At 46.9% G+C, this 19,090-nt stretch overlaps 1 protein-coding gene across 4 annotated transcripts in view; it reads right to left on the bottom strand.

The window, feature by feature from the left end:
- The window catches only part of DCAF11 (DDB1 and CUL4 associated factor 11), a 143,217-nt gene that overhangs the window by 21,026 nt on the left and 103,101 nt on the right, over positions 1 to 19,090 (bottom strand). For all 4 annotated transcript variants that reach the window (XM_063913636.1, XM_063913634.1, XM_063913637.1 and 1 more), the window contains 6 exons: positions 14,314 to 14,382; positions 12,138 to 12,195; positions 9,091 to 9,276; positions 2,986 to 3,139; positions 2,737 to 2,889; positions 773 to 879 (listed from right to left, as the gene is read on the bottom strand). In XM_063913636.1, coding sequence (XP_063769706.1) covers positions 773 to 879; positions 2,737 to 2,889; positions 2,986 to 3,139; positions 9,091 to 9,276; positions 12,138 to 12,195; positions 14,314 to 14,382 — 727 coding nt within the window. The remainder of the gene's footprint in view (positions 1 to 772; positions 880 to 2,736; positions 2,890 to 2,985; positions 3,140 to 9,090; positions 9,277 to 12,137; positions 12,196 to 14,313; positions 14,383 to 19,090) is intronic.

Here is a 19,090-nt window from a genome sequence, read left to right as displayed (position 1 = left end):
TTCATATAGTTTATTATACCCCGAAGGGACTAACTAACTCACGGGCCCCCTTCCCAGCACGCACCAACCTCCCCCTCAGCATTAACTATCCCCTTCACCATAAAACAATGGACCATTTTGGCACCCAGTGGCCTCTCCGAGCAGGCAATGTCCCCCTCCGTACTCACCTCTCCCCACCCAGCATCACTGACCCCCTCGCAGCGTCAGCACCAGCACACTTACCTTCTTTTGTTTGGTCTTGTCTCCAGTTGCACACACAATCTAATGGTCAGTGACAATGTCCTGTTTGTGGTATGTGGATGAAGGGGAACCGAGCTCAACTAAGCAAAGTATTCTTCACACTGTAGTGGCGCGGAGTGTGTAATGGCGTAATGACGTCACAATTGCTTGCCGAGACAGGGAGGCAAAACTGCTCAGTTCCCACATTGGCCCCCTTACCCTGATGCTGTCACTGATCACACAGTCCCAGCAGGCAGATGTGTTCTATTTCGGCAGTGTGACTGGGTGCAGGGTAGGTGCACCCCAGAGGTGGTATAGGTTGCACAGCAACCGCACCTCCTGCACCCACAGATAGATACGCCTTTGACAGTACTGCAGACCTATGCAGTCAGCACTAAAATGAATGGCCACATTTCCACTATGAGGGACACATAAAGGGATGGGGATGAGAATTTTTAATTTGGCTGGCAAACACCTTTAATAAAGGTTTTGGGCCTTTTCAGTTATATTTTCTACATCAAGTATATTTCCTAACACTTTGCGGATCACTCACAGAGCTGCTCACAAGCCTGTTATCACATGGGTGCCAGTTCACGTCCCGTACACATGCTTTGTGGTTTGTCAGTTTCTTCACTATCTCACCAGTTAGCAAGTCATATACTGAGAAATAAAAAAAAAGAAAGACAAGTTATTGTCACCATAATATCTATTGAATTGTATAATTACATTTTATCTGGTTTCCTCATACAAACATAGAAATAATAATAATATTAAATTTATGTTCCTAAAAACATTCATATAAATTCACTTAGAGGAGGTGGTCTTTTTTATTATATATATATATATATATATATTCAAGTGTTAGGAGTCATGTGGCATATAAGTAAAGGAACACCTGATCCCAAATAATGTGATATCAGTTAGTACCTGGAAACAAATAGGTGTTCACTGTGAATGTGTGTGTAAGCTTAGGGGTGTATTCAATACCTGTCGGATCCTTTCCGACGGAAAGGATCTGACAGGTCAGCATTCAATGAGCGGACAAATCCGACTGTCGGATTTGTCCGCTCCCGACAGCTGCTCATCACCCGTTCACGCTCCGTCCCCACTCATCTCCTCAACCGTCCATGCTCCGTCCCGACAGCCGGTCCTAGCCCGTCCACGCTCCGTCCCCGCACATGGTCCCTGTCTCCTCCTACCTGTCCCTTCTCCCCCGTCTTATCTCCCCGGTTCCGAAAATCTCAATCCGACTTTAAAAAAAGTCGGACTGACATCGTCGGAACCGGGACCAAAACCTGTAGGTTTGGCTGTGTCCCTGACAATACACACGTGGATTACGACAATCCATGTAGTTCCCGACAAGATGGCGGTTTACGACAGGTATTGAATACACCCCTTAGTGTCATTTGTGTATTAGTAAATAGGTCACTACTGTAACTAAAAAATGCGCCCTGTTACTGAACTACCCAGTTAAGGCTCTCAGCAGACCGCTTGATGAACTGTTGCTGCGTGTCTGTACTGCGGTATGCTTTCAGACCGAAAGAGATTGGAAATTACCAGACTCCATCAATTATGATGCTATGCTTGCTCAAGTTTGGCACATTGCATTGATGGAATATACTAGCAGAATGGTAACAGAATTCCAATTCGGTCAGCAAAGCATGATACGCCTTTCATCCAAGATCCATGGTACTTCTTAATGCTGTTGGTTTTGTTTGCTTTGTACTTTAGCTTCTTTTTGGGCTCCTGTCTAACAGGCCCCTTTGAGCCCTAGTGAACATTTCCCCCTCTTTTCTTCCACCTCCACCCACCTCCATTTAAATGTTATTAGAAAACCCCAAAACACTGTTTTATTGCAGATACTTTCTAACATGATGTTATTTTATTTTATTTATTTTTTACTGATGTGTGTTTTTGTGACTACTATTCTAAGAGTCTTGATGTATTGATTTCAAACCTGTGATTTGTTTTTACTTTCTAGAATGTGTTGGATTTTTTTTTTGTTCTCTTGTTTTTGTTATAAAATTAAGAGATTCCCAAAAAATAAAAAGCAACCTGTTTCCTTCCTCCGTACTGGAAACTCGATGAGAGTAACAGCTGACTTCTCAGTGTGTATACCAGAAACATAGATCCTGATCATTACAGATCAAATGCACTGCATGGTTACTGTATGGAGACTTTAAGAGAACAATGTGAGCTGTAATCACTGAGAGTAGACTACATGCCGCAGAGGGAAGGGAGCCACACCACGATGCAGATTGAGGTTGCAGGCTGGTGATGGGTACTCAAGCTGGCACTAGAAGTTTTATTATGTTTACAATTTGGGGCAAATTTATGCTGGTCATTAGCAAAGATGGTGCTTGTGCTCCTACCTGCCATCATAAATCACCATTCCCCTAAAAGCATTTGCTTGAAGCAAAAACTATTATAAAATTATTGGCTCCTAAGTTCTGGCCTTGGCTTCCACCTTTTTGAGAAAGTTTTCTATGCCTGATACAACATAGCCAGTTTACTTACTTACGACTCGACCAGTGGAGCAGCCACTGTACACATACTGCTGGCCAGTGCTGTACGCAGGGGAAAAACGACTCCTGATCAAAGTGTGCAGCACTCCGTGGCCACGGTAAGTCATCAGAGACGTGTCTCCAGGAAGGCATTTTTTCCTGAGAGCTGTGAAGTGTATAAGGAAATAAAAGTTTGGTCTTAAAACAAAGGAGAGTTTTTCAGTTCAAGGAGGTCGTCAGCTTTAAAAGGGTGTTGTCTGACCTTTCTTGGGCACCTGTTGCCATCGGTAATCCCAGTTCTGTTGGGTCACAGCTCTGCGAGAGGCTTCAAGGCCCTCTGGTCCTGAAAATCTCCTAATATCCCAGAGTTTAATACTCTGATCTTTAGAGTTAGAAATCAGATATCTGGCATCTCCCTGGGAAAGAAGGAAAGAAAGAAAAAAATTGTCAGAAAAAAAGAAAATAATCTGGCAGAAGGAGGGCAATTGGATTAAAAGAAAAAGACAGCTGGCAAAGGATATGGAAAGAGTACAGGTGATGCTGGCAGAGGAAGACAGGCGCATGGATAAACAAAGAAAATGTGTCAATGGCATCAAAATTGTTGAAAATGAAATAAAGATCAAAATAAATATTTATCAAAAATAAGATTTTACTCACCGGTAAATCTATTTCTCGTAGTCCGTAGTGGATGCTGGGAACTCCGTAAGGACCATGGGGAATAGCGGGCTCCGAAGGAGGCTGGGCACTCTAGAAAGATTTATGACTACCTGGTGTGCACTGGCTCCTCCCACTATGACCCTCCTCCAAGCCTCAGTTAGGACACTGTGCCCGGACGAGCTGACATAATAAGGAAGGATTTTGAATCCCGGGTAAGACTCATACCAGCCACACCAATCACACCGTACAACTCGTGATACTATATCCAGTTTGACAGTATGAAAACAACTGAGCCTCTCAACAGATGGCTCAACAATAACCCTTTAGTTAGCAATAACTATTTACAAGTATTGCAGACAATCCGCACTTGGGATGGGCGCCCAGCATCCACTACGGACTACGAGAAATAGATTTACCGGTGAGTAAAATCTTATTTTCTCTGACGTCCTAGTGGATGCTGGGAACTCCGTAAGGACCATGGGGATTATACCAAAGCTCCCAAACGGGCGGGAGTGCGCGGATGACTCTGCAGCACCGAATGAGAGAACTCAAGGTCCTCCTCAGCCAGGGTATCAAATTTGTAGAATTTTGCAAACGTGTTTGCCCCTGACCAAGTAACAGCTCGGCAAAGTTGTAAAGCCGAGACCCCTCGGGCAGCCGCCCAAGATGAGCCCACCTTCCCTGTGGAATGGGCTTTCACTGATTTAGGATGCGGCAGTCCAGCCGCAGAATGCTCCTGCTGAATCGTGTCACAGATCCAGCGAGCGATAGTCTGCTTAGAAGCAGGAGCACCCAGCCTGTTGGGTGCATACAGGATAAATAGCGAGTCAATTTTCCTGACTCTAGCCGTCCTGGAAACATAATTTTTCAAGGCCCTGACTACGTCCAGTAACTTGGAATCCTCCAAGTCCCTAGCAGCCGCAGGCACCACAATAGGTTGGTTCTAGTGAAAAACTGATCCCACCTTAAGGAGAAACTGGGGACGAGTCCTCAATTCTGCCCTATCCATATGGAAAATCAGATAAGGACTTTTATATGACAAAGCCGCCAATTCTGATACACGCCTGGCCGAAACCAAGGCCAATAACATGACCACTTTCAACGTGAGATATTTTAGATCCACGGTTTTTAGTGGTTCAAACCAATGTGATTTTAAGAAACTCAACACCACGTTGAGATCCCAAGGTGCCACTGGAGGCACAACTGGGGGCTGAATATGCAGCACTCCTTTTACAATGTCTGAACTTCAGGTACTGAAGCTAATTTTTTCTGGAAGAAAATCGACAGAGCCGAGATCTGTATCTTAATGGAGCCTAATTTTAGGCCCATAGACACTCCTGCTTGTAGGAAATGCAGAAATTGACCTAGTTGAAATTCCTCTGTTGGGGCCTTTTTGGCCTCACACCAAGCAACATATTTCCGCCATATGCGGTGATAATGTTTTACAGTAACATCTTTCCTGGCTTGAATCAGCGTAGGAATGACTTCCTCCGGAATGCCCTTTTCCTTTAGGATCCGGCGTTCAACCGCCATGCCATCAAAACGTAGCCGCGGTAAGTCTTGGAACAGACAGGGCCCCTGCTGCAGCAGGTCCTGTCTGAGCGGCAGAGGCCATGGGTCCTCTGATATATAGTTTTTTGAAGTTCTGGGTACCAAGCTCTTCTTGGCCAATCCGGAACCACGAGTATCGTTCTTACTCCTCGCCTTCTTATTATTCTCAGTACCTTTGGTATGAGAGGCAGAGGGGGGAACACATAAACCGACTGGTACACCCACGGTGTTACCAGAGCGTCCACAGCTATCGCCTGAAGGTCCCTTGACCTGGCGCAATATCTTTTATAGCTTTTTGTTGAGGCGGGACGCCTTCATGTCCACCTGTGGCCTTTCCCAATGGTGTACAATCCTTTGGAAGACTTCTGGATGAAGTCCCCACACTCTCGGGTGGAAGTCGTGTCTGCTGAGAAGATCTGCTTCCCAGTTGTCCACTCCGGGAATGAACACTGCTGACAGTGCTAACACATGATTTTCCGCCCATCGGAGAATCCTTGTGGCTTCTGCCATCGCCATCCTGCTTCTTGTGCCGCCCTGTTGGTTTACATGGGCGACTGCCGTGATGTTGCCTGATTGGATCAGGACCGGCTGGTATTGAAGCAGAGGCCTTGCCTGACTCAGGGCATTGTAAATGGCCCTCTGTTCCAGAATATTTATGTAGGGAAGTCACCTGACTTGACCAAAGTCCCTGGAAGGTTCTTCCCTGTGTGACTGCCCCCCAGCCTCAAAGGCTGGCATCCATGGTCACTAGCACCTAGTCCTGTATGTCGAACCTGCGGCCCTCTTGAAGATGGGCACTCTGCAGCCACTACAGTAGAGATACCCTGGTCCTTGGAGACAGGGTTATCAGCCTAATGCATCTGAAGATGCGACCCGGACCACTTGTCTAACAGGTCCCCCTGAAAAGTTCTTGCATGGAACCTGCCGAATGGGATTGCTTCGTAGGAAGCTATCATTTTTCCCAGGACTCGCGTGCAATGATGCACCGATAACTGTTATGGCTTCAGGAGGTCTCTGACTAGAGATGACAGCTCCTTGGCTTTCTCCTCCTGGAGAAACACTTATTTCTGGTCTGTGTCCAGAACTATCCCCAGGAACAGTAGACGCGTCGTAGGAACCAGCTGTGACTCTGGACTGTTTAGAATCCAACCGTGCTGTTGTAGCACTTTCCAAAATAGTGCTACCCCGACTAGCAACTGCTCCTTGGACCTCGCCCTTATAAGGAGATTGTCCAAGTACGGGATAATTAAAAACTCCCCTTTTCGAAGGAGTAACCTCATTCCGGCCATTACCATGGTAACACCCTCGGTGCCATGTACAGTCCAAACGGCAGAGTCTGGACTTGGTAATGGTAATTCTGTACCACAATCTGAGGTACTCCTGGCGAGGATAGTAAATAGGGACATGCAGGTAAGCATCCTTGATGTCCCGGGATACCATGTAATCCCCCTCGTCCAGGCTTGCAATAACCGCCCTGAGCGATTCCATCTTGAACTTGAATTTTTTATGTATGTGTTCAAGGATTTTAAATATAAAAAAGGGTCACACCGAACCATGCGGTTTCGGTACCCCAAAACCGTGTGGAATAGTAACCCCGTCCTTGTTGGAGTAGGGGCACCTTAAGTATTACCTGCTGGGAATACAGCTTATTAATTGCCTCCAGCACAGCCTCCCTGCCTGAGGGAGTTGTCGGCAAGGCATATTTGAGGAAACGGCGGGGGGAAGACATATCGAATTCCAGCTTGTACCCCTGACATACTACTTGAATGAAACAGGGATCCACCTGTGAGCGAGCCCACTGATCGCTGAAATTTTTGAGACGGTCCCCCACCGTACCTGGCTACACCTGTGGAGCCCCCGCGTCATGCTGTGGACTCAGAGGAAGCGAGAGAAGAATTATGATTCTGGGAACAGGCTGACTGGTGCAGCTTTTTCCCTCTTCCCTTGTCTCTGTACAGAAAGGAAGCGCCTTTGACCCGCTTGCTTTTCTGAAGCCGAAAGGACTGTACCTGATAATACAGTGCTTTCTTAGTCTGTGAGGAAAATTGAGGTAAAAATATTTCTTCCCAGCTGTTGCTGCGGATACGAGGTCCCAGAGACCATCCCCAAATAATTCCTCACCCTTATAAGGCAGAATCTCTATGCGCCTTTTAAGGGCAGCATCACCTGTCCAGTGACAGGTCTCTAATACCCTCCTGACAGAATGGACATTACATTCATTTTGGATGCCAGCCGGCAAAATATCCCTCTGTGCATCCCTCATATATAAGACGACGTCTTTAATATGTTCTCATGTTAGCAAACTAGTATGTTTGACAGAGTCACCGACCACGCTGCAGCAGCACGCTCTGCAGGTTTCAGTCTAGTACCTGAGTGTGTAAATACAGACTTCAGGATAGCCTCCTGTTTTTTATCAACAGGTACCTTCAAAGTGGCCGTTCCTAAAACGGCAGTGCCAAACCTATTTTGACAACCGTGTGAGCGCCTTATCCACCCTAGGGGATATCTCCCAGCGTAACTTATCCTCTGGCGGGAAAAGGTACGCCATCAGTAACTTTTTAGAAATTACCAGTTTCTTATCAGGGGGAACCCACGCTTTTCACACACTTCATTCATTCATCTGATGGGGGAACAAAACACTGCCTGCTTTTTCTCCCCAACGTAAAAACCCATTTTTAGAGGTTAATGTCAGAAATGTGTAACACATTTTTTATTGCCGGGATCAAGTCATGGATGTTCCTAGTGGATTGTGTATATGTCTCAACCTTGTCGACACTGAAGTCAGACTCCGTGTCGTCATCTGTGACTGCCATCTGAATGAGCGGGCGTTTTTGAGCCCCTGATGGCATTTGAGACGCCTGGGCAGGCACGGGCTGAGAAGCCGGCTGTCCCACAGCTGTTACGTCATCCACCCTTTTATGTAAGGAGTTGACACTGTCGGTTAATACCTTTTACCTAACCATCCACTCTGGTGTCGGCCCCACAGGGGGCGACATCACATTTATCGGCATCTGCTCCGTCACTATATAAGCCTCCTCCTCAAACATGTCGACACACCGCACACACACAGGGAATGCTCTGACTGAGGACAGGACCCACAAAGCCCTTTGGGGAGACAGAGAGAGAGTATGCCAGCACACACCAGAGCGCTATATAATGTGGGGATTAACACTATAACTGAGTGAATTTTCCCCCATAGCTGCTTGTATATACAATATTGCGCCTAAATTTAGTGCCCCCCCCTCTCTTTTTAACCATTTGAGCCTGAAACTACAGGGGAGAGCCTGGGGAGCTTTCTTCCAGTTGCACTGTGAAGAGAAAATGGCGCCAGTGTGTCTGAGGGAGATAGCTCCGCCCCTTTTTCGCGGCCTATTCTCCCGCTTTTTCCAGGATTCTGGCAGGGGTATTTACCACATATATAGCCTCTGGGGCTATATATTGTGGTATTTTTGCCAGCCAAGGTGTTTTTATTGCAGCTCAGGGCACCCCCCCCCCAGCGCCCTGCACCCTCAGTGACCGGAGTGTGAAGTGTGCATGAGGAGCAATGGCGCACAGCTGCAGTGCTGTGCACTACCTTGGTGAAGACTGATGTCTTCTGCCGCCGTTTTTCCGGACCTCTTCTTGCTTCTGACTCTGTAAGGGAGACGGCGGCGCGGCTCCGGGACCGAACACCAAGGACTGGGCCTGCGGTCGATCCCTCTGGAGCTAATGGTGTCCAGTAGCCTAAGAAGCCCAATCCGGCTGCAAGCAGGCGAGTTCGCTTCTTCTCCCCTTAGTCCCTCGCTGCAGTGAGCCTGTTGCCAGCAGGTCTCACTGAAAATAAAAAACCTAATTCTATACTTTCTTTCTAGAGGCTCAGGAGAGCCCCTAGTGTGCATCCAACCTCGGCCGGGCACAAGATCTAACTGAGGCTTGGAGGAGGGTCATAGTGGGAGGAGCCAGTGCACACCAGGTAGTCATAAATCTTTCTAGAGTGCCCAGCCTCCTTCGGAGCCCGCTATTCCCCATGGTCCTTACGGAGTTCCCAGCATCCACTAGGACGTCAGAGAAATAAAGGATATATAGAATATGAAATCAGACAGACAGATCATATTAAATGTGATAACCAGGGTAGAAAAGCAATACATGGCAACATAACAATTTAGTGCCTTGTTTTCACCTTGCTGTCAATGAATGTGATACCATCTTGATGACCAGCTAACAATCCCACTGGTTTAGGATCATCCTCGCGCATTGTACGACGGTCCCACACTTTACACAGAGCATCATCGCCACCAGAATACAAGATGTGGCAGCTGTCATCAGCAAATGAGACGGCATTCACATCATCCTCATGAGAGGAAATCTGAGAGAGAGGAGAGATGGGTGAAATGACACAAAAAAAAAACAAAAAACAGTTTTACAATATAATGGTTTAGTGCAAACATAAATTATAATTAATGCAGTTTATTTTCAGCTTATTTTGTCTGAAAGACAAGGGAAAGTTACCAATACAATGAGAGTCTTGCAGATCTGCCATTGGTGTGACAGGAGGGTTATGATGGAAAAAGGAGATTTATGTTCTTATCTGGTTAACTCCTTTTCTTTGAGTTTCATAAGGGACACAGGGATTAAGCTGGGAATAGGCTGTGCAGAAGCACCAAACAGTTATGACTTCCCAGCAGCCCATGCTCCTTCTCTCCTATACCCAGCCAGGCCAGTTAAGTTACACGAAACAAATTTTCCCCAGCACCACAAGAGGCATTAGCAATAAGGTTTGAAAAACTACATGGTAGTAGATAATTCAGAGACCTTAGTTACATATATTTGCAAAGATATGGTAAGCCTCCAGGTCAAACGTCAAGGCTTCTCTGAATACTGGAGGTCCCTACACTGCATGATAATTGTCTACTGTAAGGCTACATGATAATAGCACATACAAAAATATATCTAAATTGAGAGCTATCTTGCCAGGAGTCACCCCTAGGTCCTCCTGATGGAACTATAGGAACCAGTATGCTTTCCAAATGCATGTCCCATCTATGCCTGTCTAAACTGAAGTTAAAAAGCTACTCAGCCAAATTAGTAATGCCTTTCAGGTGCTGAAAGGGAGGGGTTGTTCTAATCTAGAAGGATACACAAAACAGATTTTCCCCAGCACACCAAGAGGCATTAGCAATAACATTTGAAAAACTACATGGTAGTAGATAATTCCAAGACCTCAGATACATATATTTGCAAAGATATGGTAAGCCTCCAGGCCAAACGTCAAGGTAATGGTCCACTCAGACTGCAAACCACTGGTGACTGAGCTGGAGAGGAACATGTTCAGCCTCTGAACCAAAAAGCGGTTGGCATCTTGGAGGACGCTCTTGCCGAGGAAGAACTCTGGAACCTGGAGAAAGACTGGCCCTTGGCATTTCCTTGCAGATGAAAGGAGTGAAAGGGGCCGCCGCCGAAGGAATAAATACTGTTTTGTACGTTGCCACCATGGCTATTATCTTGTCCACTTCAGGATCAAAGATAATGTTCCCAGAATAAGGAATAGCCTCAAGGGCCTTCTTAGAGTCTGTGTTGGCATGCCAGAAATGAAGCCAGAGTGCACTCCTAGCCGTGACAAAGGAAGCGGACACCTTGGAGATAGGAGGACGCCTCCTCGATATGCGCCACTAGGGATAACTGGTTCCTGTGGGTACCAGAGGAGAGGCTCGCTTCGAGCACGTCCGCCCAATTGCCAATGGCCTTAGCCACCCAAGCAGATGCCAGAGACAGTCATGTGACAGCATCTGCATGGAAATAAATAACTTAAAAAGAAGGCTTCCAACTGTCGGATCCTTAAGAGAAGCCGAATTACGGATAGGAAGGGTAACTAGGTAGGCAATATATGCGTGTAAACCGGGGAGGAGACTCCCATATGGTACATTCATTGGCAGGTAATGGATAAAAAGCTGCAATGCGCTTGGAGACCTGAAAGCACCAGTTAGGAATGGCCCAAGCCTCTGCTTAAGGTTCTGCAAGATGTGCAGACTTAAGGAATTCCACCAAAATCCATTTCTGATGTTTGAAAATCGGAGCTTTGGACTTAGGGACTTGCTCTACATCCTCAAAGTATCAATTAACCACTACATCAACCGGAGACAGGGATTCCTCCTAGACAGAGGAGCTTTCAATATCAGAAGTAATCGGATACAGTCTCCTCATGGTCTGGGGAAACTTCTGAGTCTGTTGCATAACCAGGTAGAGCTTTCCCTTCTGGATGTTTTGGGCCTGTAAACACGAGGCGGACACTGCGCTAAACCGTGGGAGAAGGAACTCATCCATGGTATTTCCAAAGTGGTTGGTTGCAGATTAAACTGCATAATAAATGGGTGCGGGGTTGTCAGATGATCAACCAACTTCAACATTACCTGTGACAGAGAGGCAGTCCAAGCTGGCTCCAGGTTGGAACCTGTGGATGGGACCTCTCACTGTGTATCTTTGCAGCATTGGATACAGAGACCATCCTGGACCGGATCCTGGGGGGAAAGACCAGCAGAACAAGTTCTGCATGTACGCAATGTACTCTGGAGACTAGCTGCAGCAATGGCTGTGCAATAAAATTACTGCTCAGCATCTCTGTGAGGGAGGGGAGAGGAGGAGGAAAAACCCGGTGGCCGTTACCTGTGTGCCTTGGTGGCCTTGCATGGGTGCGGAAGAGCCGGATGCCCGCTGTCAGCGCTGCTGTTGGTCTCCTGCAACGGAGGTAGAAGACGCCTTACCTGTCCCCCGTGGTGTCCAGCTGCGGTCCTCAGGTCGCTGTGGGCCCGGCCAAAATCACTGACCCGCTCACTAGCAATGCGCCCACCGATGCCTTGGGTTGGTGGAGCAGCAGTGCAGACGTCCAATAGTGCTGCCCACTCAAAACTAAAAGCAAAAGAAATAACGAATGTGGCTGCTTAACAGCAGCCTGTTATAACGATGCCCGCTCCAAACAAAAAACTGGCCTGCTGGTGGGCAGGGTATAAGGGAGAAAGAGCATGGGCTGCTGGGTAGTCAAAACTTTAACTGTTTAGTGCCCAGTCTCTGCACAGCCTATACTAAGTGTAATCCCTATGTTCCCTAAGGAGAGAAGGAGAAATGCTATTTAAGTTTAGTTGTCCTTTATCAGACAATGCAGCAAAACAGGAGAAGAGTGATGTTAAGTGTCAAGAAGAATTCGTAGAAAAGGGGACACAAGGGTGACTTTACCTTCAGTGTTCGACGGTTTTGTTCTCTGTCGTACACATACACACACCCATCATTGGCTCTGTAAAAATAATGACCGTGATCAGAACTGCTTAACACTGAATACACCACCACTCAATTTTGGAACCTTCAACCCATACTTAGAAATGAACATTATCAAATAATAATCCTGAAAACAGGAAGCATACTGTGCATTTGAAACATAAAAACTTCCATTATTAGCACTTTAGGTTAATAATCTGAGTACTTTACATAGGCTAATACAATGAAATGCCGAAAGTCATGAGACAGGTGCCTAGTATCATGTAGGACCCCCTCTAGCCTGGTGAAATGCAGCAACTTGGCGTGGTATCGATTCCACAAGTGAACGGAAGACTACTGGAGAGATGCTGACATAAGCCATCTGGATAGCTTCCCAAAGATCTCTGATATTTGTAGGTGTAGGATATTTGGTACAAATGGACCTCTCCACCACAATCCATAAATGCTCGATTTAGTACATGTCGGGCAAACATGGAGGCCACACCATTCGCTGGAACGCTCCTCAAACCAATTCTAGACAACATGGGACTGATGACACACTGCACTATTATGCTAGGATATTCCATCTTCGTGGGGTATATGAAGTCTCTGAAGGGCTGCCAATGGTCACCAAGCACTGCAATGTAGCAGTTACCAGTCAATGATGTGTTCAGGCGGACCAGTGGACCCAACCCATGCCACGTGAACATACCCCACATCATTATGGAACCACTGCAATCCTGCAATTTTGACAACTGGGGTCCATGCGCCTCACCCAAACCCCACCATCAGCCTGAAACTGGAAATGTGACTCTTCGGACAGTGCCACGTTGCCAGACCTTCAGGTCCAATTAGCGATGCCCTTGCCCAGGTGAGGCGCTGTGTCTGGTGTCATAGTGTTAACAGGGACACTCTGGTGAGTCTTCTGCTCCTATATCCCATGGAAGCTAAAGACGCTGCACTGATCTGTTGGATATGTGTCTGGTACCTCCTGCATTGAATGTGGATGAGATTTGAGCCAGTGTAGCTCGTCTGTTACCATGGACAATTATGGCCAGCTGCCGCTGGTCACGATCATTAAGCACCCGTGGCCAGCAATGCCCTCCATGAGGTATTCCTGGTACACATGTGACACCGTAGATTGAAGTACATTGGATGTCCACACAACTTTGTAAATTAAATGTCCCATTCGCCAGGCATGTCTTGCCATGAACAGCCTAGCTGGTATTTAAACGGACTCATAAGATGTCATTACAACTGATGCAGGTCTGGCGCCACCTACCATTACCTTTATATACTGCTATTCCATGGCTTTTGGCACTTCTGTGTAATTGTAGTAATGAGGCAATTTAAAGATTTAGGCCATTATAAAACCATGCATGTTTCTTTTTAATTAGCTTCTTGTCACATTCTGGCTGTTTTCTGTGCTACAATCAAGAGTGCCCAAAAATATGAAATAGTTCTGGAAATCCCGTTTGCAGCAAAACTTTTCCAAGGTGTGTGCTTAAAGCACCAAATCACTGATAGTGCCCGTATTTGAAGCAGAAATACTGTAATGTCACTGCGCTTGGATCTGATGCAGGGCAGAAACCTGAGCCTAATACAAGCGTTGGAGTTCATGTGACACCTCCAAACAGCACAGCACGTTTGCCCGACTGCCAGTTAGCATGATGGACATATTTCATTAGGATCACGTATGTAACTTTTGTTCCATTTGCCATATAATATGCATAGGAATACATCCTCTTCACGTTTTTATATGAAATACTATTTTCTTTAAAATAATAGCAACATCTACTTCAGTATGCTACCAAAAGAAGCTTGTACAACACTATGGGGGAGATTCAGAATCAGCTTCGGTCATATTGCAGGCTGTGTTTGATAAGTGACAGGAGCTGATTGGTTAGTACTACATCTCTCTCTCCAAGCTTTGATGAATTTCCCCCTCCATAAAATTGTGTACAATAGATTATTCACATGACATCATAGATAACTTTTGACAAACAGCATTTTTATATACAGCCCCACAAAGTGTGATTGTAACAAGTGGAGTGCGATTGCTTTTTGTAATTAGTGTTATTGCTACAGAATTTTGTGTGACTTTAATTCAACATAATAAATCTCCTGTGTGCCTCTATAATGTCAAATATTTACTTACCCACCGAGCACCTCCCGACCATCACACGAGACAGTGAGAGAGAAAACAGCAAATCGTCGGTCTGAAGGACTGTGGAAATTAGATAAACAGAGCGGGAAGATACACGGATATGCAAAAAGGAGCAGATAAATACAAACTGTTGTAATGTGGTGAGAAACGGAAAACTAAATATCTCACACTATGAAAACGTGCATGCAAAAAATAAGAATTTACTTACCGATAATTCTATTTCTCGTAGTCCGTAGTGGATGCTGGGGACTCCGTAAGGACCATGGGGAATAGCGGCTCCGCAGGAGACTGGGCACAAAAGTAAAGCTTTAGAACTACCTGGTGTGCAATGGCTCCTCCCCCTATGACCCTCCTCCAAGCCTCAGTTAGGATACTGTGCCCGGACGAGCGTACACAATAAGGAAGGATTTTGAATCCCGGGTAAGACTCATACCAGCCACACCAATCACACCATATAACTTGTGATCTAAACCCAGTTAACAGCATGATAACAGAGGAGCCTCTAGAAAAGATGGCTCACTACAGCAATAACCCGATTTTTTTGGTAACAATAACTATGTACCAGTATTGCAGACAATCCGCACTTGGGATGGGCGCCCAGCATCCACTACGGACTACGAGAAATAGAATTATCGGTAAGTAAATTCTTATTTTCTCTGACGTCCTAGTGGATGCTGGGGACTCCGTAAGGACCATGGGGATTATACCAAAGCTCCCAAACGGGCGGGAGAGTGCGGATGACTCTGCAGCACCAAATGAGAGAACTCCAGGTCCTCCTCAGCCAGGGTATCAAATTTGTAGAGTTTTACAAACGTATTTGCTCCTGACCAAGTAGCTGCTCGGCAAAGTTGTAAAGCCGAGACCCCTCGGGCAGCCGCCCAAGATGAGCCCACCTTCCTTGTGGAATGGGCTTTTACAGATTTTGTCTGTGGCAGGCCTGCCACAGAATGTGCAAGCTGAATTGTACTACAAATCCAACGAGCAATAGTCTGCTTAGAAGCAGGAGCATCCAGCTTGTTGGGTGCATACAGAATAAACAACGAGTCAGATTTTCTGACTCCAGCCGTCCTGGAAACCTATATTTCCAGGGCCCTGACAACGTCTAGCAACTTGGAGTCCTCCAAGTCCCTAGTAGCCGCAGGCACCACAATAGGTTGATTCAGGTGAAACGCTGAAACCACCTTAGGGAGAAACTGAGGACAAGTCCTCAATTCCGCCCTGTCCGAATGGAAAATCAGATGAGGGCTTTTACAGGATAAAACCGCCAATTCTGACACGCACCTGGCCCAGGCCAGGGCCAACAGCATGACCACTTTCCATGTGAGATATTTTAACTCCACATATTTAAGTGGTTCAAACCAATGTGACTTTTGGAACCCAAAAACTACATTTAGATCCCAAGGTGCCACTGGAGGCACAAAAGGAGGCTGTATATACAGTACCCCTTTCACAAACGTCTGAACTTCAGGGACTGAAGCTAGTTCTTTTTGGAAGAAAATTGACAGGGCCGAAATTTGAACCTTAATGGACCCCCATTTCAGGCCCATAGACACTCCTGTTTGCAGGAAATGTAGGAATCGACCTAGTTGAAAATTCCTCCGTCGGGGCCTTACTGGCCGCGCACCACGCAACATATTTTCGCCAAATGCGGTGATAATGTTTTGCGGTTATATCTTTCCTGGCTTTGATCAGGATAGGAATGACTTCATCCGGAATGCCTTTCTCCTTCAGGATCCGGCGTTCAACCGCCATGCCGTCAAACGCAGTCGCGGTAAGTCTTGGAACAGACAGGGTCCTTGCTGGAGCAGGTCCCTTCTTAGAGGTAGAGGCCACGGATCCTCCGTGAGCATCTCTTGAAGTTCCGGTTACCAAGTCCTTCTTGGCCAATCCGGAGCCCGAATATAGTGCTTACTCCTCTCCATCTTATAATTCTCAGTACCTTGGGTATGAGAGGCAGAGGAGGGAACACATACACTGACTGGTACACCCACTGTGTTACCAGAGCGTCTACAGCTATTGCCGGAGGGTCCCTTGACCCGGCGCAATACTTGTCGAGTTTTATAAACATGTGGAAGACTTCTGGGTGAAGTCCCCACTTGCTGACAGTGCTATCACATGATTTTTCGCCCAGCGAAGAATCCTTGCAGCTTCTGCCATTGCCCTCCTGCTTCTTGTGTCACCCTGTCTGTTTACGTGGGTGACTGCCGTGATGTTGTCCGAATGGATCAACTCCGGGTGACCTTGAAGCAGAGGTCTTGCTGAGCTTAGAGCATTGTAAATGGCCCTTAGCTTCAGGATATTTATGTGAAGTGATGTCTCCAGGCTTGACCATAAGCTCTGGAAATTCCTTCCCTGTGTGACTGCTCCCCAGCCTCGCAGGCTGGCATCCGTGGTCACCAGGACCCAGTCCTGAATGTCGAATCTGCGGCCCTCTAGAAGATGAGCACTCTGCAACCACCACAGGAGAGACACCCTTGTGCTTGGTGACAGGGTTATCCGCTGATGCATCTGAAGATGCGACCCGGACCATTTGTCCAGCAGGTCCCACTGGAAAGTTCTTGCGTGGAATCTGCCGAATGGGATTGCTTCGTAGGAAGCCACCATTTTTCCCAGAACCCTTTCATTGATGTACTGAGACTTGGCTCGGTTATAGGAGGTTCCCGACTAGCTCGGATAACTCCCTGACCTTCTCCTCCGGGAGAAACCTTTTTCTGGACTGTGTCCAGGATCATCCCTAGGAACAGACGACGAGTCGTCGGAATCAGCTGCGATTTTGGAATATTGAGAATCCAATCGTGCTGCCGCAACACTACCTGAGATAGTGCTACACCGACCTCCAACTGTTCCCTGGATCTTACCCTTATCAGGGAATCGTCCAAGTAAGGGATAACTAAAATTCCCTTCCTTCGAAGGAGTATCATCATTTCGGCCATTACCTTGGTAAAGACCCGGGGTGCCGTGGACCATCCATACGGCAGCGTCTGAAACTGATAGTGACAGTTCTGTACCATAAACCTGAGGTACCCTTGGTGAGAAGGGTAAATTGGGACATGAAGGTAAGCATCCTTGATGTCCCGAGACATCATGTAGTCCCCTTCTTCCAGGTTCGCAATCACTGCTCTGAGTGACTCAATCTTGAATTTGAACCTCCGTATGTAAGTGTTCAAGATTTTAGATTTAGAATCGGTCTCACCGAGCCGTCCGGCTTCGGTACCACAACAGTGTGGAATAATACCCCGTTCCCTGTTGCAGGAGGGGTACCTTGATTATCACCTGCTGGGAATACAGCTTGTGAATGGCTTCCAAAACTGCCTCCCTGTCAGAAGGAGACATCGGTAAAGCCGACTTTAGGAAACGGCGAGGGGGAGACGTCTCGAATTCCAATTTGTACCCCTGAGATATCACCTGAAGGATCCAGGGGTCTACTTGCGAGTGAGCCCACTGCGCGCTGAAATTCATTGAGACGGGCCCCCACCGTGCCTGATTCTGCTTGTAAAGCCCCAGCGTCATACTGAGGGCTTGGCAGAGGCGGGAGAGGGCTTCTGTTCCTGGGAACTGGCTGATTTCTGCAGCCTTTTTCCTCTCCCTCTGTCACGGGGCAGAAATGAGGAACCTTTTGCCCGCTTGCCCCGAAAAGACTGCGCCTGATAATACGGCGTCTTCTTATGTTGAGAGGCGACCTGGGGTACAAACGTGGATTTCCCAGCTGTTGCCGTGGCCACCAGGTCTGAAAGACCGACCCCAAATAACTCCTCCCCTTAATAAGGCAATACTTCCAAATGCCGTTTGGAATCCGCATCACCTGACCACTGTCGTGTCCATAACCCTCTACTGGCAGAAATGGACAACGCACTTAGACTTGATGCCAGTCGGCAAATATTCCGCTGTGCATCACGCCTATATAGAAATGCATCTTTTAAATGCTCTATAGGCAATAATATACTGTCCCTATCTAGGGTATCAATATTTTCAGTCAGGGAATCCGACCACGCCAACCCAGCACTGCACATCCAGGCTGAGGCGATTGCTGGTCGCAGTATAACACCAGTATGTGTGTAAATACATTTTAGGATACCCTCCTGCTTTCTATCAGCAGGATCCTTAAGGGCGGCCATCTCAGGAGAGGGTAGAGCCCTTGTTCTTACAAGCGTGTGAGCGCTTTACCCACCCTAGGGGGTGTTTCCCAACGCACCCTAACCTCTGGCGGGAAAGGATATAATGCTAATAACATTTTAGAAATTATCAGTTGTTATCGGGGGAAACCCATGTATCATCACACACCTCATTTAATTTCTCAGATTCAGGAAAACTACAGGTAGTTTTTCCTCACCGAACATAATACCCCTTTTTGGTGGTACTCGTATTATCAGAAATGTGTAAAACATTTTTCATTGCCTCAATCATGTAACGTGTGGCCCTACTGGAAGTCACATTTGTCTCTTCACCGTCGACACTGGAGTCAGTATCCGTGTCGGCGTCTATATCTGCCATCTGAGGTAACGGGCGCTTTAGAGCCCCTGAAGGCCTATGAGACGTCTGGACAGGCACAAGCTGAGTAGCCGGCTGTCTCATGTCAACCACTGTCTTTTATACAGAGCTGACACTGTCACGTAATTCCTTCCAACAGTTCATCCACTCAGGTGTCGACCCCCTAGGGGGTGACATCACTATTACAGGCAATCTGCTCCGTCTCCACATCATTTTTCTCCTCATACATGTCGACACAAACGTACCGACACACAGCACACACACAGGGAATGCTCTGATA

The sequence above is a fragment of the Pseudophryne corroboree genome, chromosome 1 (assembly GCF_028390025.1).
Source record: "Pseudophryne corroboree isolate aPseCor3 chromosome 1, aPseCor3.hap2, whole genome shotgun sequence".
NCBI lineage: Eukaryota > Metazoa > Chordata > Amphibia > Anura > Myobatrachidae > Pseudophryne > Pseudophryne corroboree.
The sequence above is the reverse complement of the archived record's forward strand: the minus strand, read 5'-3'. Positions and strand labels throughout refer to the sequence as shown.